The sequence below is a fragment of the Macaca fascicularis genome, chromosome 9 (genome assembly GCF_037993035.2).
Source record: "Macaca fascicularis isolate 582-1 chromosome 9, T2T-MFA8v1.1".
NCBI classification, from domain to species: Eukaryota; Metazoa; Chordata; class Mammalia; order Primates; family Cercopithecidae; genus Macaca; species Macaca fascicularis.
The window spans coordinates 79,661,997-79,689,826 of record NC_088383.1 but is presented as its reverse complement, the minus strand read 5'-3'; the positions used below and the strand labels follow the sequence as shown (position 1 = coordinate 79,689,826).

At 37.1% G+C, this 27,830-nt stretch overlaps 2 protein-coding genes across 4 annotated transcripts in view; one reads left to right on the top strand and one right to left on the bottom strand.

Moving 5' to 3' along the window:
- Positions 1-27,830, bottom strand: part of CTNNA3 (catenin alpha 3) — a 1,764,647-nt gene that overhangs the window by 969,674 nt on the left and 767,143 nt on the right. The window lies entirely within an intron of this gene.
- LRRTM3 (leucine rich repeat transmembrane neuronal 3) overlaps positions 23,678-27,830 on the top strand; it is a 173,548-nt gene continuing 169,395 nt past the window's right edge. The window contains exons 1-2 of the mRNA XM_015455904.3: positions 23,678-24,229; positions 24,563-26,094. Of these exons, the coding sequence (XP_015311390.1) occupies positions 24,226-24,229; positions 24,563-26,094 (1,536 nt within the window). The 5' untranslated portion in view covers positions 23,678-24,225. The remainder of the gene's footprint in view (positions 24,230-24,562; positions 26,095-27,830) is intronic.

The following is a 27,830-nucleotide window of genomic DNA, read 5'->3' as shown; positions in this document are numbered from 1 at the left end:
GAGAAAGCAAGAAAGATTTAAAATTGACACCCTAACATCACAATTAAAATAACTAGAGAAGCAGAGCAAATAAATTCAAAAGATAGCAGAAGGCAAGAAATAAATAAGATCAGAGCAGAACTGAAGGAGATAGAGATACAAAACGCCCTTCAAAAAATCAATGAATCCAGGAGCTGATTTTTTGAAAAGATCAACAAAATTGATAGACAGCTAGCAAGACTAATAAAGAAGAAAAGAGAGAAGAATCAAATAGACACAATAAAAAATGATAAAGGGGGTATCACCACTAACCCCACAGAAATACAAACTACCATCAGAGAATACTATAAACACCTCTATGCAAATAAACTAGAAAACCTGGAAGAAATGGATAAATTCCTGGAGACATACACCCTCCCAAGACTAAACCAGGAAGAAATTAGATCTCTGAATAGACCAATAACAGGTTCTGAAATTGAAGAAATAATAGCATACCAACCAAGAAAAGTTCAGGACCAGACAGATTCACAGCCAAATTCTACCAGAGGTACAAAGAGGAGCTGGTACCATTCCTTCTGAAACTATTCCAACCAATAGAAAAAGTGGGAATCCTCCCTAACCCATTTTATGAGGCCAGCATCATACTGATACCAAAACCTGGCAGAGACACAACAATAAAAAAGAGAATTTTAGACCAATATCCCTGATGAACATCGATGCAAAAATCCTCATAAAATACTGGCAAACAGAATCCAGCACACATCAAAAAGCTTACACACCATGATCAAGTCAGCTTCATCCCTAACATTCAAGGCTGGTTCAAAATACACAAATCAATAAACGTAATCCATCACATAAACAGAACCAATGACAAAAACTACCAATTATCTCAAAAGATGCAGAAAAGGCCTTTGACAAAATTCAGTAGCCCTTCATGCTAAAAATTCTCAATAAACTCAATATTGACAGAACTTATCTCAAAATAATAAAACCTATTTATGACAAACCCACAGCAAATATCATACTGAATGCACAAAAACTGGAAGCATTCCATTTGAAAACCGGCACAAGAAAAGGATGCCCTCTCTCACCACTCCTATTCAACACAGTGTTGGAAGTTCTGGCCAGGGCAATTAGGCAAGAGAAATAAATAAAGGGTATTCAGTTAGGAAAAGAGGAAGTTAAATTGTCCCTGTTTGCAGATGACATGATTGTATATTTAGAAAACCCCATTGTCTCAGCCCAAGATATCCTTAAGCTGATAAGCAACTTGAGCAGAGTCTCAGGATAAAAATCAATGTGCAAAAATCACAAGCATTACTATACACCAATAACAGACAAACAGAGAGCCAAATCATGAGTGAACTCCCATTCACAGTTGCTTCAAAGAGAATAAAATACCTAGGAATCCAACTTACAAGGGATGCGAAGGACCTCCTCAAGTAGAACTACAAACCAACGCTCAATGAAATAAAAGAGGACACAAACAAATGGAAGAACATTCCATGCTCATGGATAGGAAGAATTTATATCATGAAAATGGCCGTACTTTATAGATTCAGTGCCATCCCCATCAAGCTACCAATGACTTTCTTCACAGAATTGGAAAAAACTATTGTAAAGTTCATATGGAATCAAAAAAGAGCCTGCATCACCAAGATAATCCTAAGCAAAAAGAACAATGCTGGAGGCATCACACTACCTGAATTCAAACTATACTACAAGGCTACAGTAACCAAAACAGCATGGTACTGGTACCAAAACAGAGATATAGACCAATGGAACAGAACAGAGGTCTGAGAAATAACACATCTACAACCATCTGATCTTTGACAAACCTAAGAAAAACAAGAAATGGGGAAAGGATTCCCTATTTAATAAATGGTGCTGGGAAAACTGGCTAGCCATATGTAGAAAGCTGAAACTGGATCCCTTCCTTACACCTTACATGAAAATTAATTCAAGATGGATTAAAGACTTAAATGTAAGACCTAAAAACCCAAAAACCATAGAAGAAAACCTAGGCAATGCCATTCAGGACATAGGCATGGACAAAGACTTCACGACTAAAATACCAAAAGCAATGGCAACAAAAACCAAAATAGACAAATGGGATCTAATTAAACTAAAGAGCTTCTGCACAGCAAAAGAAACTATCATCAGAGTGAATGGGCAACCTACAGAATGGGAGAAAATTTTTACAATCTGTCCATCTGACAAAGGGCATATATCCAGAATCTACAAAGAACTCAAACAAATTTACAAGAAAAAACCTAACAACCTCATCAAAAAGTAGGCAAAGGATATGAACAGACACTTCTCAAAAGAAGACATTTCTGCAGCAGCCAACACACACTTGAAAAAATGCTCATCATCACTGGTCATCAGATAAATGTAAATCAAAACCACAATGAGACAGCATCTCATGCCCATGAGATACCATCTCATGGGAACTGAAAATTGAGAACACATGGGCACAGGGTGGGGAACATCACACACAGGGGCCTGCCAGGGATTGGGGTACTGGGGAAGGGATAGCTTTAGTAAATGGTGGTTGCCAGGCATTGGGTGAGGAGGAAAGAGAAAATTGCTCTTTAATGGCTATAAAGATTCATTTATAAAAGATAAATAAATTCTACAGATCTGTGTACAACATTGTGCCTAAAGAATGGTGATCATTAAAAAGTCAGGAAACAACAGATGCTGGAGAGGATGTGGAGAAATAGTAAGGCTTTTACACCGTTGGTGGAAGTGTAAGTTAATTCAGCCATTGTGGAAGACAGTGTGGCGATTCCTCAAGGATCTAGAAATAGAAATACCATTTGACCCAGCGATCCCATTACTGGGTATATACTGAAAGGATTGCAAATCATGCTACGATAAAGACACACACACACGTATGTTTATTGCGACATTATTCTCAATAGCAAAGACTTGGGACCAACCCAAATGTCCATCAATGATAGACTGGATTAAGAAAATGTGGCACATATACACTATGGAATACTACAACGCCATAAGAAAGATGAGTTCATGTCCTTTGCAGGGACATCGATGATGCTGGAAACCACCATTCTCAGCAAACTATCACAAGGACAGAAAACCAAACACTGCATGTTCTCACTCATAGGTGGGAATTGAACAATGAGAACATATGGGCACAGGGCAGGGAACATCACACACTGGGGCCTGTCGGGGATTGGGGGAGCTGAGGAAGGGATAGCATTAGGAGAAATACCTAATGTAAATGACGAGTTGATGGGTGCAGCAAGCCAACATGGCACATGCGTTGTTACCTATGTAACAAACCTGCACGTTGTACACATGTACCCTAGAACTGAAAGCATAATTTTTAAAAAATTGAAATCAAGATCTTGAAGAGATATCTGCCCTCCCATGTTAATAGCAGCAATATTCATAATAGTCAAGATATAACAACCACCTAATTGCCCATTGATCATGACTGGATAAAGAAAAACATGGTATATACACATAATGGTGGAGTAGTATTTGGCCTAAAAACAGAAGGAAATTTTGCTACATGCATTATGCTAAGTGAAATAAGCCAGTCATGGTAGGACAAATACATAATTTCACTTATATGAGGTATCTAAAATAGTCAAATTCATAGAAACAGAGAGTAAATGGTGGTTGCCAGGCATTGGGTGAGGAGGAAAGAGAAAATTGCTTTTTAAAGGCTATAAAGATTCACTTATAAAAGATAGATAAATTCTACAGATCTGTGTACAACTTTGTGCCTATAGTTAATAATACTGTTTTGTGCACTTAAAAGTTTGTTAAGAAGTAGATCTCACATTAAGGGTTCTTACCATAATAAAAATATTTTAATAAAAACTTAAGAATTCCAGCTAATAAATGAAGAAGGAATAACAGAATATTACTATTTTACAATCTCTGTTGAACAAATAGATCTATGTAATAATCATCAGTGACTACTAAACCATTAGATGAATAGTTGACAGGGAACTTGATAATGAGTTAATCAGGCCAACCATACTTAAATCTATGGATCAATCTTAACACCATAATAAAGAGATATTAGATATTATGGGCTTCCTGATAGAATGCAGTAGAAGGGACTCAGCATCTTGAATGAAGTATTCTTGCCAAAATATCAAACCTGGATCTGATCAAACTTCTATGCCTAGAAATAGCTTACAGGAAGCAAAGGATCAGAGGAAAATTGTAAGCCATATCATGGAGTTACCCTCAACAACATCCAGAAGTGGGAAATTCTACAGGACAAATAACACAGTTTCTTTAAGAAACAGAGTATGAGTGGAAAATAGAGAGAAGAGAAAGTCTGTCTTCAAAAGTATCTTCAAAAGTCCACTTCAGAGTGTCTTTTGGTTGTCTGCACCAGTCTTTCAAGTTTAAAGGAATCGTAGACTTACATTAATCTACAGATAATTCTCAGATACCATATGAGGAACTACTTGTGATCTTGTTTCAAAAATTGACAGTGTGCATGTGTGTGTGTTTGTGTGTGTGTGCATATTGAATTTGGTGTTGACTGGTATTTGATTCGAAGTCATCAAGTTTTTGCTACCTTTTTAAAGTAGAATGATAGCATTATAGCATTTTTTTAGTTTGTATCTTTTAGAGTTACACTGAGATGAATTATGTGATGTTTGAGATTTGCTTCAAGATGATCCATGATGGTGGGGTATAACTGGGAGTATAAATAAATAAACTCTGGCTTTATGCTAGTAACTGCTGACACTGAACCTGGGCAATGCATACAAGGAAGTCCATTAATTATTCTCTTGACTTTTGTGTGTGTTTGTAAATTTACATAACAGAACACTAAACAATAAAAAATATTAAAATATAGAATTAGATACAAAAACATCCTACTGAGGTTTTGATCAGGCTGCATTGAATTTATACACAGATTCATTTAAGCTATTGATTCTTTCAATTCAAAAATGTATCTCTGTTCATTCTGTCCCTCAATAACATTTTTCTTGTCATTAGCATTGCCACTTTCATTTCTAGTTTCTAGGTATAAACTGTGCACATTTCATAAGCTTACTCAGAGGTAAGTTATAATTTGTACGATTTTTTTCAATTTCACTAATTTGTAAGTCTTTTTGTGTTTTAGTAACAATAAGCAGTTTAAAAACAAATATGAAGCAATTGCTTTTGTATACTTACTTTGTAATTTTCCCAGTCGTTATACTGTTTTTCTGGTACTAATAACTTTTCACTTGAGTCTCTTAGATATTTCAGGTAGATAATACATAATCTACAAATAAATAATTCTTTTTCTCCTCTCTTTGAAAAATATGTGCTGACAACTGTGTTGAAAGGGTTGATATCCTTTCAGTTGCTTCCTGAAATCCTTATTTTGAGAGGTTTTCCATCTTAAAGCAAATAAAAACTTGTATTATGTTCCTGCCAGCCTTCTAACTCTCAATATCCCATGTTAGGAACTTTCAGATTTATATACCTGATGAGTTTGAACAACGATAGAAGTTTTCTATTCACTCTACCATCAATTATAGTTCAGAGAACATCGTCAGTATCAAGTAGTTGGGAATATCTACCCCAACAGATATCAAAATACATGTGCCACTACCACTGGAAGATGAGACAAGAGAAGGCTTCCTTGATTCTTATTTTCAAGCAGATAAAATAAGGTAATTAAATTAAAAGAAACCCAGACTATCCCTTGTCATAAAGCAAATATGGTGAAGGCTATCATAGGAACTGACCAAAAAAATTAAAGCCAATCTCAAAACACGCATATGAATTTTCTTAACATGAGGGATGTATTTTGTAGAGAAGTTACATTATGATTTCAGAAGACATTATCTTGGCTTCACTCGCATAGCACATCTGGGAATTGTCTACTTGAAAGTCTTGGCTAGAAGTTCTATTTGATGGCCTCAAATTGATTCTGATATTGAAAAGTCTAAAGGAAGTTAGTACATGCCACATGCCAGGCTACTTGGCATAACAGAGTAAGACACCTAATTTTCCAGTGGGAAAAGACCAAAAAAGTTGGACCAGGACTTCACATTGATCATACATTGATTGTATGTTATGAGATGAAAACTTTGTCCTTTAGTATACTGTTTCTCACAGTGACATCAAGTCTTTCACTTCTACCTCAGGCCTCTGGGATGACAATGTGACTCCATGCCAGTTCCTTGCAGCATACAGGCTGCCAGACACAATTATTCCTGACAACAGGCCCACATTTGTTTCAGTCAAGTTAGGGTATTTGTGGACAAGGATCTCATCCAAGCTGTCACCATTGCACTTCACCTGTTTTACCAAATGTTTAGAATGAAAGGCTGGTGCAGACTACCAAAGACACTCTGAAGTGGACTTTTGAAGGTTCTGATCAATAATTCTTGGCTGGTTTTTCATTGTCCAATAAGTTATGGATGTTCTCTAAGAGGTCCTAGTCATGCTGAATACTGTTTGGGTTAAGTTTCCTAACTTGTGTCAACTACCTCTATTGAGCATAAACTGAGAACTTATAAAATGAATAAGAGAGTATTCCAGCTGCTGCTATGGCTAGATTAATCATTGTTTTTTAAAAAAAAATCATTCACTTTTATCATAGTAGTTTTGCTTTGCTGTCACTTAATTCAGGTTTCACCCTTTGAGTCTGGATAGTGCCATTTTTATGGAGTCACAAAGCACCCTGTGCTTTTTTCATGATAGCACTCCCTATACACATTGTAACAAGTGTTTATGTGGCGTAACAAGTGTTTGTTACGTAATCTGGCGTAATAAGTGTTTATGCCAGATTAGATTGTAAATGCCACAAGTGTAGAAATGTATCTTTTCTCTTAATTCTTCAGCACCTAGAATGGGAAGTAGCACATGGTAGACATATGAGGACCAGATTACAAACAGTCGTTTAAATGAGGCTTCTTCAAGCTGGATTTTAAAGCCAGCCTTCTTGACAGGGTATTGTTGGCAAGTTTTATTTATTTATTTAGACTACAGGTATTTCCAGTAAGGTCCTCATTGAAAGCCCACTTAAGCTAGGAAACCACTTGCGATAATACTAGGGGTAAGAAACAAGAAGAGTAAACAGCTCCAAATAAGGAGTTGTCCCCAAATTGCCCCTGCACCTGTTGACAAACACCCCAAATCAGGAGTGAATACAAGATCACTACCAGCCGGGTGCGGTGGCTCACTCCTGTAATCCCTGCACTTTAGGAGGCCAAGGCAGGCGGATCACCTGAGGTTGGGAGTTCGAGACCAGCCTGACCAACACGGAGAAACCCCGTCTCTACTAAAAATACAAAAATTAGCCAGGCATGGTGGCGCATGTCTGTAATCCCAGCTACATGGGAGGCTGAGGCAGAATCGCTTGGACCCGGGAGGTGGAGGTTATGGTGAGTCGAGATTGCACCATTATACTCCAGTCTGGGCAACAAGACCAAAACTCCATCTCAAAAAACAAATAAATCACTACCTTCGGACACAAATGAAATTTCCTTCAAAATAGGAAATTTCCTCCAACCAATTACTCAGATTGGAAGCAAATAAGAGAACAATAAAAATCAATCTGCAACACTTCTTAGTCAAATAGAGACTGCCAAATGGTGAAAAATACACCAGTAATCTGGTTAATTGGTCCAAATTTTGAGTGAGCTTCATGCTTAGTACATACTTACCGCTTGCACTTTTCACATCTTGGGTAACATAGATTTGTGAATCAACTACAGGTATTCCCAGAGAATCATAATTATGATAATGATATAAGCATTAGGAGTAGCTACTTCTGCACCAACTTGATGTTTTCTTTTCAACACACATACATTGAGTATCCGTTATCTGTTAAGAGTAGAATTCAGAGATGAATGGTACTCCACAATCCCTGAATTTAAAGAACATTCTATGGGGAAAAGGGCAAATAAACAATTTAATACTGTGCATTTATATGGCATGTATAAATGGTTTATAAAAGTGCTTATGAGGAAGTCACCAAAATCCCTAGAAAATGTTTATGAAGATTATAATGTTTTAGATACATCTTAAAGAAGATTTCACCAGATAAAAACTAGAGGAAGACTATTCCAATAAGATAGAGTAGCATAAACAGTGGTTTAAAGTCAGCTAGAAAATGGCTTGTTCCAGGTATAATAAAGAATAAATACGTATAGTGTGACTGTATTGCAGGTAGCATAGCATCTTGGATAGTAAGTGCAAGTAATGACAAAAGGGTAGATTTAAGCCAGATGCTAAATAATCTTTGTATCAAATTGAATTCTTTGTCCTTCATGGCCTCACTTAAAGCATCTGCCAAGTCTTATACAACATGACTGTACCAACTTTATCACTACCCTTAACTATCACATCTGATGGAAACTTACGGTGATCACCTTTTCCTAGAACAGTCAACTCATAAGTCAGATAGCAACCCATAAGATGGCATGGAAAAAATAATCAGAATTTTCTTCGTTAGAATTTTAACAGCAAACAATCCAAAGAAGGAACTGGTTTTCAGTACAACTAAGACAGTCACAAGGTAGCATGTAGGCATCAAAGATAATATGTAAAGCCAACTCCATGGTAAGCAAAAACCATGAATAAGCTAGAGCTATGAGGCAGAACAGAGGTGAACACAAGACAGGTGACATGGAGAACAGCAAAGTGGCAGAGCACTGAAATGAAGCTATGGATCCCTCTCCAATTTGGTTTCTGCTCTTCCTCAAAAACAATTGTCTGCCTTTATCTAACAAAAATATAAACAAAATGACAACTTTGTGTGTCATGAGAATGAGTCACTATTTAACCAGAGGTCACAGTGAGCTATTAATGGGATTTAAAGAAGGCAACAATGTAAGCAATTTTAGGTAGTATATTGGGAAAGGAGTAAGACCATTCTGAAATTGCCCTTTGAGCCATTCCACTGAGGCCTAACCAAATTTCAAACAAGAAGGAAGAAATAATTCTTTTGTTTACCTTGTTACTTGAAGGGGAATAACTTTCTACTTAAAATATTATGCGAGCCATGTGGAAGAGAGATTATGTGTACTAGAATATTAGTAATTTCTTTCCTTTTCAGAGCCAATTATGCATGTTTCAGTTACTCAAGGGAAAGAAAGTCTGTATAACCCAACATTAATAAAGACTGTTCTATGCATTTCCAACAGTAGGAGGAACTTAAAAGAATTGTTTTGCCCATAGCAAAGAATGCCATACATTAAATTCAAGTTAACAAAAATTTTGTATAGTTTCCAATATTAGTAAGGATTACCTTTGAATGGTGAGATCACAGTTCATATGTTTTATAATAAATGTATATCACTATTAAAATGCAAAGAAAACAAACTTAGAGAACAATTGAAGACTTGTTTGTTTCCTTTCATCTAACAAAACAGATTTTAAGTCCTAGTTGTTAAATCTGTACGAGGTTAGCAAAAAAGTTACATAAAGTGTCAACTACTGTTTTTCACATGGTACGAAAACATTGATTTGACTGCAAAGAAGACAGAATGATTACAAGAAATAGACTAACCTCAAAGGATCTAGGTTCTACTCAAAGTCTTGTATCTGTGTCGTATATTAATTGAACCAGTTACTTCATCTCTCTGGTCTACATTTTTAAATCTGTAAAATGTGGATTGGACAAAATAATCTCAAAATCCCATTTATGTGAGTCTCTTAAGCCTTTATGTCACTACTACTTGGTATTACTACAATATTTTCCAAGTTTAACTTGCAAAGCTTGTAAGCTACTTGAAATTATGTAAAACTTCTCATGTCTTTGAGAACTACCCACAGAAAATATATAAAGCCTAAGAATCAGGACTAATGGCCTGAACATATAATGACATGTTTAACTGTTTTGGTTTCTCTAGGCAGAAGCCTGGAGTATTTCAAAAGGAAAACACAATGACTGAAAATTAAATACACTAAATCAAAAATATTTTCATGATTTTAACTAAATACTATAAAGAGAAAAAATATAGAATCAATGTAGGCTGTTGCCTTTAGAGAAAGTCTGGCCTCAAATAGAGCCAACGAAGAGAAGAAATTTTATATTACTATGTGACACCTATTGCCAGATTTTGCATACAGGTCCATACTGCGAAATCAGAAGATACCCAGACTTGGATTATACATAAGTGGTTGCCTATTTGAAATTTAAATTTACTTGTAAACCTCTACTTCCTAGAGTTGTAAACACACACTCACCCTCACACACCACACCACCACCAGAATCATACACATATGTATCAAATTCAGGTTTTCTAGTTTTTTACTATAAAATTGCAAACACGAATTTACAAATAGCAAAGCATACTTTTTTATTTGAAAGTATATTCCAAAGTATAAATGATAATAATTAAAAACAAAATTTTGATACAAAAAAGTAGGAAAATAAATACAGATACCAATAGGGTGTAGGTTGTTCTTTTAAAAGTTTACATAAAAGTCCATTCTCTCTATTTCATTAAAAATTAAAAGTTCTTTTTTTTAGAAGAAACATTGGGCTCAGGAAAATTAAATACCTGTAAGATATTGAAAACATTTAAGTTTGCAAAGTTATAATAAATACAAAGTATGAGATGCCAAAGAAAATTTAGCATGCATGAACACAACAGCCGGAAGAGTCATCCTATTTCCACCAAATACATTCCCTCAATATCTATAGTAAGATATAACCCCCAAGAACAGTAGTAAAAATATTTTTTCCTAGCATTTGTGGAGGCTAATAGGCTTGCTGATATTAGCAGATTGGTCTAGGCTAAAAGTAGGATGTGGGAGAAACCTCATCAAAGTGATTATTCAAAATTCATAAATAAATGAACAAATGGGGGAACATTTTAATCACACCCCCAGTAGAGTAAATGAAATAATGGCAGACACCCTTAACAAACTATACAGCCAAGGAAGCCACATGTAAATACAATATATCCAAGTTTCTTCTAATTAAAAAGGTATTGAGAAATGCATACATAGTAAGAGACCTTACAATGACACTAGTGCAAAATGGATTGGAAGATATGGATAACAAAAGAGGACAGCATCTCACGTTTACAAAGATCTTCAGCTGCCATTTTCAACCTTGGGCTATAGTCTTAATTTATATGGCAGCCTTCCAGTCTCCTTCCCTCACCCCCTGTATCATCTGCCATGCCTGAAATCTGTCATGAGAAATCCATATCTGAAACACGGCAGACTGATCGCATGCTTTTATTGTCTCTTTCACATCAAAACTCAAGCAATGATAAATGAATACAAATGAGGATAAAGAGAAAAGAATGAGCAATTTCTACAAATTATTGGAGAACAGAATATATGGTAGAGTCAAGGCTGCTACAGTCTAAGTGCTTACTGAAGGGGGATCTTATGTTGCGCCATGAAAGTCATGAGAAGCACCAGAAGTAGGGCTCCCGAAAAAGACGTGGAGTGATCTTCATGGAGTGAGATCAACTGCCAGATTTCCATCTTTACCCCAAGCAATCAAAAGACTACCCTATCCTTCTAACAGAAAAAGAGTTTACTTTCTGGCAAATTCAAACCTGAAAAGCTACACTGAAGTATACTAGGCATAGCCGTGAGGCTTGGAACTGAAAACCTAAAACTAAAATGAGCATGTACATATTGAACTTGGGGCACCCAGCACCCTTTCCCTGCCTTGCCTCCGGAACACTGGTAGCAGGTGCACACCTTCCATGTAGGAGAGGTTGGCAATCTTCTCTGGGGGTGTGGGGGGTGGAGTCTACATACATGCACCTGAAGCAAGCTCCCTTTCCTTTCCTTTCCTTTTTCCTTTCCTTTTTCCTTTCCTTTTTCCTTTCCCTTTTCCCCTTTCCTTTCCTTTCTTTCACTCTGTTCCCCAGGCTGGAGTGCAGTGGCTGGATCTCGGCTCACTGCAAGCTCCGCCTCCCGGGTTCACGCCATTCTCCTCCTCAGCCTCCCGAGTAGCTGGGACTACAGGCGGCCGCCACCACGCCCAGCTACTTTTTGGTATTTTTAGTTGAGACGGGGTTTCACCGTGTTAGCCAGGATGGTCTCGATCTCCTGACCTCGTGATACACCCGCTGGCAGGGTACTTTCTATTAGTTTTTATTGATCCACTCATTAATCTGAATGAACACAGAAGAATCTTAACAGTTGAGAAACACCTCCAACATGAAATAGGCCAACACAAACTAGCTAAATTACCTCAGAGGAAGTAGTGGCACTGCAGCAAGCAGTATACCACAAAAAAAAAAAAAAAAAAAAAAAATTGCAAATAATATCCTCACAGTGAGAAAAAAATGGCACATCCATAAGAGTAACAGTATGCTATGAAGAAGGGGCAAAAAGACAACTTAAAAAGAACTCATGGAGCTAAGCAACATGATCACCTAAATTAGGGTGGGAGTTGGGGGATCAGCAAACTGTTTCCATAAAAGGTCACGTAGTAAATATTCTAAGCCTGCAGGATTTGCCGTCTCTCAACTCTGCCATTGTAGCTGGAAGACAGTCATAGACAATGCATAAAAGAATGCACATGAATGTTTCTTTATTTACAAAAACTTTATGTATACTGCTTGACCCAGTGGTATCATTGCTGGATTTGATTGTGCCATAATCTTCTGACATCTGGTCAAAATTTGTAATAAATAAATAACAGATTGGATCATAAAGCATAGACATTACTCTGTAGGATGGAAAGAGATAAAGAGATGGAAAATAGGAAAGAAAAAACAAAGGATCAATCCAGGAAATCCAAAATTTGTCCAACAGAAGTTCCAGAGACAGAGAACAAAGAAAAATGAGGAGAGATCATTTTTTGAAACATACAATACATTTGTATAGAACTGAAGGACATGTCTCCATATTTAAAAAGCTCACTGAATACCCAACAATTAATGGAAAAAAAAAAAAGCACGAACCAAAGTATATCTGTATACAACAGGGGGGGAAAAAGTATAAACACCTCCAGAGAAAAAAAAAATAGATTATACACAAAGAAATAGGAATCAGAATATTGTCTGATTCTCTACAGTGAGAGTGGTATGGGAAGATAGTAATTCAATGTCTCAAAGATTCTGAGGGAAAATTATTTACCACCCAGAATTATATTACAGCAATCTATCAATCAGTAATACTGTACTAAAAAACTTAGACATGAAATTTTTATTTCGCATGTACCCTTTCTTAAAAATCTATTAGTAGAAGGTGCTTCAACGAAATGAGTGGTAAATTAAGAAAATAAATACATGGAATCCAGGAAATAGGGATCCTGTTCTGGAAAATAGTGAAGTACTAGGTACACAGCTAGAGTTGGATATTGGAGCTGAGAAATGGAGTGCTGCAGAAAAATAGAATTATCTAAATTGCTTGAGTGTTTGGAAAGCTTAGGTATTTGACATATATATATATATTTTATATATATATATATATTTTCCTTTTTTTTTTTTTGAGACGGAGTCTTGCTCTATTGCAGGCTTGAGTGCCGTGGTGCAATCTTAGCTCACTGCAACCACCACCTCCTGAGTTCAAGCGATTCTCCTGCCTCATTCTCCTGAGTAGCTGGGACTACAGGTGCCCATCACCACATCTGGCTAATTTTTGTATTTTTAGTGGAGATGAGATTTCACCATGTTGGCCAGGATGGTCTTGATCTCTTGACCTGGTGATCCGCCCACGTTGGCCTCCCAAGGTGGGCTGGGATCACCGGTGTAAGCTACTGTGCCCAGCCCTTGATATGTATTTTTAAATGTTGGGACAAAAAACAAGCCCTAGATACAGACAAAACAGCAAATGTAAAAGAGGTAAAGAGAGAAAGAAAATAGGAACAATCCTTAAACTGTAAGAAAAGTAAAACGTTGAATGAGAATGGCAACATAGTCCAGTACACCACTTAATTCATGAGTGTCTTCATTTACACAGTGATCATGAATCATCTCACCTAGTTATTTAACATTGTATTCATAACATATTAATATGGGAAGCAGAGAGAGTAAATGATTCTGAATCCTCAGTTAAAATAGCAAGAAATTAAAATATCAACAAAATTCAAAAATATTATAAGAATTAAACAGTAGTCAAAATGATTGCATCTAAAAAGAGTAATTGGTAAGAAGTTGAGAGGGAAGAGCAAGTATGAATGTTTTTAATACAGGGCTTTTCTCCTATTTGCTTCTTAAGCTACAGTATATGCATAAAATACAGTTATCCGTGCTTCCTTAATACTTTCCATTTCTAAGACTTACCTATTAAATTTCAAGTACCCCGAGAAAGCTAATACTATAAGATATTATCAGCTAATACTATAGGATTCATTTGTTGATAAGTGGGAAAATGTCCAAAAAGAACTGGGTCACCATAGGCACCTGGAGACAAAGTAGAAATGAAAGAAAATCAGTAAGGGAGAGGTAAGGAGGTGCTGGGGGAAAACTGAATTGTAAGACATTCAGTTGATGTCCAGAGAGTTGGAGAATTGGTTGGTATGGAAAAACTCCACACTCTGGTATAAGAAGTGTGGAGTATATAGAAAAACAATTTTCTTTTCCTTCTTAATGGTGGCCAATGAAAACCCAAAGGGAGATTACATCTAAGGTTATGTGAGTTGCTCCCTACTTGCTCTCCACTGTCAACAACGCAGAAAGGGATTTTTCTGGCCACAGTATCAAATGGTCATTGCCCTTATCCTTGTTATTCTTCTTTACAGCACTTATTACTAGTTGACATTGTAGTGTGTAGCTATTTTTATTTTTTACCATCTCATCAACAAGAATGCAAGAAGTCCTCTGGTGGTAGGCACTTTGTCTTATTCACTACTGTATCCCCAACACAAAGAACAATGTGAGAGTTTAATAAATACTCATAGAATAGACAAATGAATTCTCCACTTATTTTTCTATCAGAAAAACTCAGTTTTATTTTTATTAAAGATCGGCGGCAAATGCTACCAGGGACGAAGTCAATTTTTGCTTGAGTCACAATTTTGCCACATGGGGGCGCTGCTGTTACTCACAAGGGTATCCTAAGCATTCCCCAACATTCTTAAGGGAACTCTTCAACTGGGAATGGCCACAACTACCAAGTACTAACAGTATGAGGAAGGATCCTCCAGTTTGACATATAGACTGATATATTTTAGAGTAATATAAGGACCCACAGACTCCTGTTCTCTGCTACTTCATTGCAAACTATGCAGGGATTCTCATTTGTCAGAAGTTTAATATCGTTCAGATCTGGGGCCTAAAATAAATTTTTTTAGAAATCAGACATTGTTTCAGAAACAAAAATAAAACCAACCTATGGCATAGCTGCTTCTTTATCAAAATCAGGATTGTCTATGATCTTTCTCCTCCTGGTGACTGGGGAATTTAATTCCTAATGCTGACATAATTGTCAGGAGGTCAAACTTTAAAATACACCAGTGAATCCACTTGAAACTATTATATACAATGCTTTAAAAATACAGTAAGAAATTTTCTTCAAAAATTCTTGTTATATCAGAATATATGTGAAGTGGATATAGCAAAATGTTATGATACCATTTAAACAACACTGACTGACATTACATTCAAAGCACAGTCAAAGATGCAAAGTAAAACATCAAATATTAAGGTATAAATTTGGTCAAGAGGTTTTTATAGTCCCTCTAAAAGTCTTTTTTTCCACTGTGAGAAATTACAGGAATTTTAGGAATATATATAAAACTAGACATTTTACAATGTCACTCTGGTGCCACATGTTTCTTGATGGAATTTGTTCTGAAAGGAAAGCCAGAAAACTGATTTCTCCCAGCTTAAGTGACTACAAATGAATTTTGATTGCTATCCTCTTGATAAAAATCTTTTGTGCCTCAGTTAGATGAACACTTAAATGGCAATACAAAAATTAGCAGATTTGTTTAGTAAGTATCAACAACAAATAATTGCTGTTGCTGACTAAGGGCAGAAAGGCAATTGTGATGGGATGTGAAGAACAGAAATCCTGGTGATATGAATGTTAACCAACAAAGTTCTCAAACTTGTCATTTAACACATTACTGAATTCTCTGATGGCAAAGTAGAAGTACAACTTTGCTCTAAGCTCCAAGTCCTGTATTACTCCAAAGTTCTTCAAATCTTAAATTGTTTCCAAGAATGAATAGATGCCCCAAATATCCACTTTGGGGCTGGATATTCTGCTCAAATTAACGAATAGACTGTTGTTAAACATATACGCCATGAAAGCTGACTCTGTGCAAGTAAAAGTCTACAATGAGAAAACAACCAAATGCAGAATATGGAGCAAGCTACAGTCCAAATGACCTGGCAACCAACAAATCCATGGCATTACAAAATGAAAGAGACTTCAACTACATCAAAAACAAATGCCATCTGTGGACTTTTTCTAGGATCTTGATACAAACAAACCTACTTGAAGAACTTATTAATTTTGTTAGGTATAATAATGCTAGATGGTTAAATAAAAGTCTATTAGTTAGAAATGCATACTGAAATGTGTGTGTGTAGATAGATAAATAGAGAGAGAGACTGAGAGAGAGAGAGAGAGATTATAAAGACATATGTTGTCTGGGTATGGTGGCTAAAGCCTCTAATCCCAGCACTTTGGGAGGCCAAGGTAGGTAGATCACAAGGTCAGGAGATTGAGGCCATCCTGGCTAACATAGTGAAACCCGGTCTCTACTAAAAATACAAAAAATTAGCCAGGCGTGGTGGTGGGTGCCTGTAGTCCCAGCTACCCGGGAGGCTGAGGCCCGAGAATCGCTTCAACCCGGGAGGCGGAGGTTGCAATGAGCCAGGATAGCACCACTGCACTCCAGTCTGGGTGACAGAGCGAGACTCCGTCTCAAAAAAAAAAAAAAAAAAAAAAGACATATGTGGATGATCTCCTTTTAAAATACTCCAGAAAGAAAAAAATTATTACACATATGTGGGAAGAGGTGTGAGGATAGACTAAAATTAGCAAAATAGTAATAATTATTGGAGTTGATATTTATCATACTAGCTTCTCTACTTTTGTGTATGCTTTACCTTTCCTACTGAAAGGAAGAAAAACGAGTATTTCCTTGAAGTCGTATAGTCATTTCAGCCTTCAGAAGTCTGCCACTGAAGGTTACAGTGTTGGCTAGATTTCCATATTCCCATATTTACCTTAGGACTACCTTTGCAGGAGGTGACAGTGAGGAATGCAATAAAACCTGAGAATATGGATTGATGCTGCTGCATAAATGTGTCTTCAGGTGAATGGGAGGGAGAAATATTGGATAACCTTGCAATGTCTCGTTCATTAAATTTGCCTTTTTCCAGAAAGACACTGAGAGACCATTTTAATGGTCAGACCTGGAATATTCTTTATTTATTTATCTAAGTTAGAGATATTCACTCATAACCATATGTGACCAGACAGGGTTCTTAATGGAGCCCTTAAAGCAAGCAGATGGAAATCAAGGATATTTCAGAGAAGTGTTAATGCTCTGATGAAGATCTGGATATAATTACAAATGTAGACATGCATATGAGTATTCTAACTAGAAATGAAGAAAATTATTTTCACAGCTATAGGAATCTCTATATTGGCATTCTGACAACCCTGTAATATTATTGGGTCACAAACATTAAACTCTTTACAAAAGCTAAATCAAATGCATCTATTGGTGAAAGCACTTTATAAGCGAATATACAGAATATCAATGGTGTATTCTTTATAATAAATGGCTGTGGTATTAAAATTAGTAGAAAAGAAATACTAAGGAATGTTTCCTATAATATTAGTAAATTCTGGTATGCCCTTTGTCATGCTGATGACCCTTGATAACCCTTAATATATGCTCATGGCCACAAAACCTATACGGAATCAAGGGAAAATTAATTTTCTCATAGATATTCTGATTCCAGAAATATCTCTAACACTTTATAAATATTGTACAATGTACTTACACGTAAATCATGAAAATGTTTCCTAAGTAAAAACCCTTAAAAGTTTGTAAGTCAGGTTTTATGAGTTCCATTTTGCAGATGAGCAAACTGAGACCCTAAGAAGTTTGCCAGAATCAGTTCCAAATTTCAAATGTCAACTGACATATGCAATAAAGAGTACCTGTGTTGAGTCCAAATGTTTCCTTACCTAGTCTTCATGTGATCTTCCATTTCCATTTTCATCTAATCTGTTGGTTCTGTTGCCCTATTGCCCTATTGCCCTCCAAGGTCATATGCAAAGATGTTGCCTCTGTCTAGGTCATTTGAATGGAAACCCATTTGTTATTGTTTGAGGGCTAACATTGCAAGTCATTTCATAACTTTCTGTCCAAAAAATACCTTTAAAATATTTTAAAATACATCATGGTGCTTTGAGGCTTAATATTAAGAAATATTTTCAAGAATTAAAGTCTCATAAAAGTGAAGAAAAGTGAGAGCCAAATCCAGATTTAATTCAAATGTGTTAAACTCTTGGTCTTGCTCACAAAATTTGACCCACAAAAACAGTTATGGCTTCACCATCCCTAGGGTTGCTTAGCCAATAAAAATGAACCATCTTTAATTTCCCTCTTTATTTCATACCTCCACTTCTATTTCCTTAGAAAAGTTCTGTTGATTTTATTTTAAATATATCCAGAATCTAACCAATGCACACCACTTCCACTGTTACCACCCTGGTCCAAGCACTGTCATCTATCTCCTGGATTGATATGGTAGCCTCATTACTGTGTCCCCTGCTAAGAGTGATCATCTCAGTCAGTCTGTGCTTCTGTAAAAAAAATACTATTTCCTGGGTGGTTTAAATAGTAAGCATTTATTTCTCACGGTTCTAATGGCTGGAAAGCCCAAAATGAAGGTACTGGAAGACCTGACATCAAAGAAAGCCTGATTTGTGGCTTCTTAATAGCTGCCTTCTCTTATAGCAGAGAGAGAGAAGAAGCAAGCTCTCTCACATCTGTCTCTTCTCATCCTTATAATCCCACTGATCTGTCATGAGGGCTCCAATACCGTGACCTAATACCTCACAAAGGCTCTATCTCCAAATACCATCACATTGGGAATTGGGATTTCAATATGTGGATTTTGGGGAGGGTAAATGAAAACATTTGATCCACAGCAGTGACCCTTTTAATAGGTAATTTGATCACATATTGACTCTGCACAAAAATCTCCAGTTAGCTCCCCATTTCTCCATAAGAAAGCCAGTATTCTTACAATGTCATCCAAAGCCCTCCATGACGTCCATCTCCAATTATTCTATCACTTGCTCTCTTCATTCTAGGCTCATTGGCCTCCTTGTTGTTCATGGAACACATGATCTGCTTCCACATTAGGCCTTTGTACTGGCCACTCCCCATATATATATTTAAGTCTCACAAGCTCATCTCCTTCATGGTTTGCTCAGGCCAGTTTCTTAATGGCTCTAACCATCCTATTTAAAACTGCAACCCACCTCATACCTTGCCCTCCCAATCTTCCTTATATTTTTTTCTTTTTTTCATAGTACATATGACCTACTAATACACTATATATGTTTATTTTTAATTGTCTGTCTTATCCCTTTAGAATGTAATCTTCACAAGGGCATAGGCCTTTATTTTGCACACAGATGTATTCCCAGTGTCTGGAACAGTGTCTAGCACATAATGGTTATTCAAATTATATATTTTTAAAATAAATAAAATATCTGAAGTCAACAACTGTTAAGATATCAGTACATCCTTTTTCAGTTATGAATTTCTAAGTTTATGTCTGGCAACTCAGTTTCATATTGGACTGAAATTTGGCAGTATTGCCAAACTGAGATTTGATTTATTTACCCAATTTAAACAAAATATGTTTAGCTATTTGAAGTCCTATAAGGATAATAAAATAGAAAGTCTTTAGATACATGACACTATTTTATAACTGTATAAATCATTAAGGCCCTAGATGTATTGGGGATATTTAACTTGTCAGGTAGTTTATGGTTATGTGATATTAAGTGCAAAAGAAGTTACTAGTTGCTAAATACATAATGCAGTATAATTTTGCTTCTGTTGAAAGGCAAATCAGAAATAATCAGCTCACTATAGTCGACAAGTAAAAGGAGAAAAAAACTTATGAAAAGTATACAGGCAATTTACTAAAATCATTCAGAACACAATCTTTTCTTTTTCTCTTGAGGGACTACTCTATGTCTTTGCAGTAATTTCTGCAGCCTCAAGTATTCAGTGTGGCTTAGAATTACATATTTTGTTTTGGATTTCTCAAGTAGCCTCATGGATAATCTTCCCTCTTCAAACAACTTATTATCCTGAACCAGATCAGACCTGGTTGTGATGCTGTCTTAAGGGGTCGTGCCAAGGTAGGGACCATACACAGTTCCTGGAGGCTGACTCAGTCAGAGTGGCTACTGATTACTGTTGAGAAAGAGATTGATGGTCAGTATTTCTTTCCTTAATATTATTTTATTATGAACATTTTTCCTTGTCAATCAATATATTGCTACCAAAACAAGTTTTATTGTAGCACATCATTCCTATCATATGGTTTTGTTTTATTTTTATTTTATTTTTTATTTTTGTGGGTACATAGTAAGTGTGTATATTTCTGGGGTACATGAGATGTTTTGATAGAGGCATGCGATGTGTAATAATCACATAAGGGTAAATGTGGTTTCCATACCCTTAAGCATTTACCCTTTGTATAAAAAACAATCCAATTACACTTTTATTTTTAAATGTATAATTCATTAATTATTGACTATAGTCACCCCATAGTGCTAGCCAATACTAGGTCTTACTTATTCATTCTAATATTTTGTACCCTCAGTTGTTAGTATTAAGACTAAATATCAATTATAAGATCCAAAGGGTAGGTGTAAAGTCAGAACTATGCAGTGAGATAAGATCAGGAACAGAGATAACAGAAAAATGTCTGAGAACTAACAACAATGTGTGTAACACAGGGGAGAATAATATTCACCATAAATAATTCAAGAAGATTTATCCTAGGAGAAGCAAAGTGAGAGCCCACATTCTCGGTGGGTTCCTCTGTTCTTCTGTCACTGGGAAGTAAAGCATGATGAGCAAGAAGCATAAAGTTGATGGGGTCCTTCAGCCTCCTGGAGTGACTCTCTGCAGCTCTTGGGCAAAACAGATGTTTCAATGACTACCTGGGAGAGTGAGGGGAAAACTCAGAGCCTTTCAAGCAACAGAGGTGTGAGAGAGAAGTTATCCACGTAATTCCCATTAGTCTGTTTTTCAGAGATACAAGTTGTCACGCCCATTTGGGATATTAAATGATAAGGGTTCAGTATTAACCTTCTGTACCGTGCAAAAGGGAATAGTCAAAAGCATATTTACTGTTCTCATGAAATTTGTAGTTTAACTATGAAGACAAGAGATATCTCTGTGAAAAGTAAAGATCACTTGCTGATCAACTAAGTTTTCTCACTTTCTAGTTTTTGTCTTTGTATACACCTCCTTTAAGAACACTTTCTCCGAAATTGGTTCCAGTCTGACTGACTGAGGAAATATTCAGGACTCAATCGCATGTACAGATGTCGAACATTACATAATCACTTATACTATATCCATTGTACTTGTGACTCTCATAAAAATGTATTTTTTCAATAACTATTTATTGCATATCTGCAATGTGCCAAGTTGTGTTGTAGATATTAGGAAAAATGAAGTAGACAAAACATTGTCTTTGTCCTCATGGAACTTACATCTCAGTATTATAAGTGTGCATACCCTCTCTTCCTACTAGGAGAAAACACTATTTTTAATCATTCTTTCACAGAGAGTTTCTTAAACTTATTTCATCAGAGACTATTGAAAAGCACACACTCTTCCATCCCCCCAGAATGAGAATCCTGGGGGAGGGATTGGGAAGTCTATTTTTTTTAAGAAACTCACTGGGTGTTTCATGTGCATTCACAGCTTTAGGTAACTCTGGGGGAAAGCACTACCTTATTAAGAGCATACTGCTGAAGAAATTGGTAATATCCATTGTACTATATCTGTAGGATCCCTTTTGATTGTCATTACCAAACATCTCATCCTTGGAGAATATGAAAGCTCTCCAAGGCTTTCCACAGCCAATTCACCTAACAAAAAATAAGGGAAACTTTTTCAAGAATACCATTATTTTTAAATAAAATGCCTCTACACGGCAGATGTTACTATGTTCTACTTTGGGGATGAAAAGAATCAAACATTATTAGTTATGGTCCACAGAATCACAAGATTTATTTTAAAGATAAAGTTCAGATGATGAACATAAAGGAAGTTATCTCATCAAAGAAGGCAAGACAGAGTAGATCTCAGAAGTCCACCATGTACAATATTTTAAAAGGCTCCCTAAAGTTGTTCTTTGTGAGTTAATGAAGGTCAGTGTAGTCAATATTCAGTACGTAATCCTAGCAAGTACACATAAAGTTAATATTATTCAAATATCTTACACAGGCTTATTGCATGCAACACACTGTTCTAAGTAACATACAGATATTAAGATGACTTAATTCTCAAAACATGCCTCAAAACATGAAGTGAGTTTTTGTTTTTATGCCCATTTTACAGATGAGAAAACTGAGGCATAGGGAAGGTAAGTAACCTGCTTAAGGTTACATAGATGGTAAATTGTAGCCAGGAGTTGGAATCTAGGTGACAAAATCTACGCTCTTAATCACTAAACTGCCCTGCCTTAGTTTTTATACTTCTTTAGAAGCCTCAGACCAAAAGAAGTTTAGACAATTCTAATAGAACAAGCAAGAATTTGCTGATCACAGCTTCCTTGCCCCAATCCTTTAATCGGCTTCATTTTCATTGACTTCTTTTTTAAATGAAGATAACAGTGTTGTTGAACAGGATCATCTAGTGGTTAGAGGTTCAGCATAAGAATGACTTGCTTCTGAAGCTCAGCTCTACCACTTGCTTGCTGTGTGACCTTGAGAAAGTTACCTCTCCAAGTCTGTTTCCTCATCTTTAAAAGAGAGGTTATAATAGGACCCACATCATCCTATTGTTTAAAGAGAAAACAACATAGCCCACTTAAAGCACTTAGAAAGTGCTCCATAAATATTATTAGTGTAATAAATAGCAGCAACATCAATAAAGTATGAACCAAATGATCTCTTGATTCGTATACTAACACTAAAAATGGTTTATTTCCCTTCTAATTAAAAGAAAATTACAACAACCAAGCAACAAACCAAACCATAGTCATAAAATCAATTATATCTTTTGTGAGAAAACTGGAAAGGCTATTGGACACATTAATTCATTTGTCATCAGTCATCCCCTCTATTCCAAAATGTTTGTGTTCTAGCATCCTGAGACACCTTGCATAATATAATCTGTGACTCCAAGAGGTCAAATGGGCAGGCAGTTAATGCTTCTCTGTGAAAAGCTCAATAATTCATTTTATAAATTTCAGTTTAAAGCCTGCGTTGAGGTTAAGAAAAATTGACGTTCAGTCTGTGAACTTAATGTCAAGCTCCAGAAAAACTCTGGGCAGCACATGGTTAGCAATTAAGTGGACACAGACAATAAAGACGTTGCCAAATTGTAAAACAAGACTTGGAAATCACAGAAAATGTTGCTAGTTATTGATTACGGTGACCATTCAGTTCCTACTGAGCCACCCAAAAGAATCATTCATTTTCCAGCAGAGAGCCTGCTCATTTGCAAGATAAAAGAGAGACATTTCTGCACATGCCCATAATGTTCTTCACCACTGGGGGCAGCTTTACATAAGACTGCATTCAGTGAAACCAAAGCAACAGTCCGAGCAGCTTTCAGAATGACAGTCTGCAGAAGTGAGCTGAGCGTGTGCGCGGTACGGGGCTCTCCTGCCTTCTGGGCTCCAACGCAGCTCTGTGGCTGAACTGGGTGCTCACCACGGGAACTGCTGGGCTATGGAATACAGATGTGGCAGCTCAGGTAGCCCCACATTGCCTGGAGGAATACATCATGTTTTCCGATAAGAAGAAATTGTAGGAGCTAGTTTTTTTTTTTTTAACCGTCCCCCCGCCCCCCAAAAAACTGTAAAGATGCAAAAACGTAATATCCATGAAGATCCTATTACCTAGGAAGATTTTGATGTTTTGCTGCGAATGCGGTGTTGGGATTTATTTGTTCTTGGAGTGTTCTGCGTGGCTGGCAAAGAATAATGTTCCAAAATCGGTCCATCTCCCAAGGGGTCCAATTTTTCTTCCTGGGTGTCAGCGAGCCCTGACTCACTACAGTGCAGCTGACAGGGGCTGTCATGCAACTGGCCCCTAAGCCAAAGCAAAAGACCTAAGGACGACCTTTGAACAATACAAAGGATGGGTATGTTTTGTCATTTTTTCTTCTTTCCTTCTTAAAAACAAAAAGCAAAAAACCTCTAGTCTGTGTAATAATTCTGCCTTAATTATTTTAGAGATTACCTTGCTCTGCTCTAAGACTGAATTTATTTGCTTAGTGGACACGTTTCCTTGTTTAACTGTTTTAAAAAACAAAACACTAAAGACAATTCTCTTTAATTACAAAGAGATAATATGAGATGTTAAATGTTATCTAGATTTAAATTTTAAAAAATGAAAAATACATGCCTATTTTTGCTTGATTAAAGATTAATTCTTTTTTGGGGGGATAACTTTTCTAAGTTGTTTTTATTTCCAGGTTTCAATGTAATTAGGCTACTGAGCGGATCAGCTGTAGCACTGGTTATAGCCCCCACTGTCTTACTGACAATGCTTTCTTCTGCCGAACGAGGATGCCCTAAGGGCTGTAGGTGTGAAGGCAAAATGGTATATTGTGAATCTCAGAAATTACAGGAGATACCCTCAAGTATATCTGCTGGTTGCTTAGGTTTGTCCCTTCGCTATAACAGCCTTCAAAAACTTAAGTATAATCAATTCAAAGGGCTCAACCAGCTCACCTGGCTATACCTTGACCATAACCATATCAGCAATATTGACGAAAATGCTTTTAATGGAATACGCAGACTCAAAGAGCTGATTCTTAGTTCCAATAGAATCTCCTATTTTCTTAACAATACCTTCAGACCTGTGACAAATTTACGGAACTTGGATCTGTCCTATAATCAGCTGCATTCTCTGGGATCTGAACAGTTTCGGGGCTTGAGGAAGCTGCTGAGTTTACATTTACGGTCTAACTCCCTGAGAACCATCCCTGTGCGAATATTCCAAGACTGCCGCAACCTGGAACTTTTGGACCTGGGATATAACCGGATCCGAAGTTTAGCCAGGAATGTCTTTGCTGGCATGATCAGACTCAAAGAACTTCACCTGGAGCACAATCAATTTTCCAAGCTCAACCTGGCCCTTTTTCCAAGGTTGGTCAGCCTTCAGAACCTTTACTTGCAGTGGAATAAAATCAGTGTCATAGGACAGACCATGTCCTGGACTTGGAGCTCCTTACAAAGGCTTGATTTATCAGGCAATGAGATTGAAGCTTTCAGTGGACCCAGTGTTTTCCAGTGCGTCCCAAATCTGCAGCGCCTCAACCTGGATTCCAACAAGCTCACATTTATTGGTCAAGAGATTTTGGATTCTTGGATATCCCTCAATGACATCAGTCTTGCTGGGAATATATGGGAATGCAGCAGAAATATTTGCTCCCTTGTAAACTGGCTGAAAAGTTTTAAAGGTCTAAGAGAGAATACAATTATCTGTGCCAGTCCCAAAGAGCTGCAAGGAGTAAACGTGATCGATGCAGTGAAGAACTACAGCATCTGTGGCAAAAGTACTACAGAGAGGTTTGATCTGGCCAGGGCTCTCCCAAAGCCGACGTTTAAGCCCAAGCTCCCCAGGCCGAAGCATGAGAGCAAACCCCCTTTGCCCCCGACGGTGGGAGCCACAGAGCCCGGCCCAGAGACGGATGCTGACGCCGAGCACATCTCTTTCCATAAAATCATCGCGGGGAGCGTAGCGCTTTTCCTGTCCGTGCTCGTCATCCTGCTGGTTATCTACGTGTCATGGAAGCGGTACCCTGCGAGCATGAAGCAGCTGCAGCAGCGCTCCCTCATGCGAAGGCACAGGAAAAAGAAAAGACAGTCCCTAAAGCAAATGACTCCCAGCACCCAGGAATTTTATGTAGATTATAAACCCACCAACACGGAGACCAGCGAGATGCTGCTGAATGGGACGGGACCCTGCACCTATAACAAATCGGGCTCCAGGGAGTGTGAGGTATGAACCATTGCGATAAAAAGAGCTCTTAAAAGCTGAGAAATAAGTGGTGCTTTACTGAACTCTGGTGACTATCAAGGGAACGCGATGCCCTCCCCCCCCCGCCCCCCTTCCCTCTCCCTCTCACTTTGCTGGCAAGGTCCTTCTCTGTCCGTTTTAGTGCATTCATAATACTGGTCATTTTCCTCTCATACATAATCAACCCATTGAAATTTAAACACCACAATCAAGGTGAGGCTTGAACTCCGGTTTAATATAATACCTGTTGTATAAGACCCTTTACTGATCCCATTAATGGGATTTTTTTTAAGATTTGTTTTAAGATAAAATCTTAAAACAAATCTTATTTGTTTTAAGATAAAACTTCTTTCAAAAGTAATCCCCCACATCTGCTGTTATCCTCCTGGTGGTACCAAATCTACAGTTATAGAAGGTTTGCAGCTCACTGGCAAATCAAGGAAAGAGGTGAATGATTCCAGGTGCTTGGAGCTTGAGCTGATTCTTGGAGATGACTCAGTTATGGGAACATTTTAAAGACAGGCAGAGCCTTTAAACCAATGCCTGACTTAAAAAGAAAATTGCAGGAAACTATCAAAAGATGGTGCTAGGTTAAAGCAGCACCCTGATCAGTTTCCAGAGGCGTCTGAATTACAGTAAGGCAAGCACAGGCACAAAGTGATGAAGGGTTAAAATACTGCAAGTAGACAACTGCAAAATGTGAGGAGATGACAAAAATGTAAAGTTTTCGACTCAAAGCCTTGTCTTTGAAACCCATCTCTGTAAAATCAGACTAGAGGTTTCACTGTCAATTTCTTCCAGCCTGTATGTTTCACAAATAAATAAATGAAACAGCATTGAGAAGCCAGATTTCTCCACCACACCTCACGTTAGTTAGCGAGTTTTCAGGTAAGGTTTGCAAATGGGAAAGCAGCTTGCTACAGGCATGTGGTTGAGAACTTACTAGAATTTCTCTTTCCAGTTTTTTCAAAGACCCTAATGTAGTTAGTATAATCATTAGCTCTGTCCTGATCTGTTCAGGATTTGTCAGGCTGCCCTGTTGTGTTCCATTACATGTCCTGCACACACTAGTCCCCTAATGACAGACACTTCCTTCAGATGTATAAAGAGAACACATTCCAAGACATGCCTTCCACCCATAGCCTCATTGAAAAGGATGACTTTGATAACACCTTAATAAATGTATAAAATAAATCTTAGAGGAAAAAAGACCACTATGACAGTTCTGTTGCTTTTCTATTGCTGACATTACAGTGTCCCTGTGTTCATCTGTATTGTGAACTCATCCATCAGTACAATTCTGTACAGACCCTGTTGGCAATCTGCAAGCTGCATGCATGTTTTTATGCCATTGGTGAAAGTTTATTGACTGCAGCACGAATATCATAGCCTCTGTATTTGAGTAACTTGAACCATAGTCAATTAAGGTTTTTAGAAATACATATTTAGTCTGTATTTTCCTTCATCCTCCAAAATGAACAGTTCTATTATAGAAGCAAATATCAGGAATTGCAACATTGAGGCTGTTTCATTTAATTTGGCTTGCCAACCCCTACATCTTTAACCATGTCCCTCTTCTCTGAAAACAGAATCACTGCAGCAAAAAAGAAAAAGTGAATGGCTATTTTTACTAAATTTTTTTATTGATTGGGGGTTTTTCATATGCCTAGAGGAAAAGTCTAGGCAAGTCACCATAAAATAAAATTTTAAGGATGCCA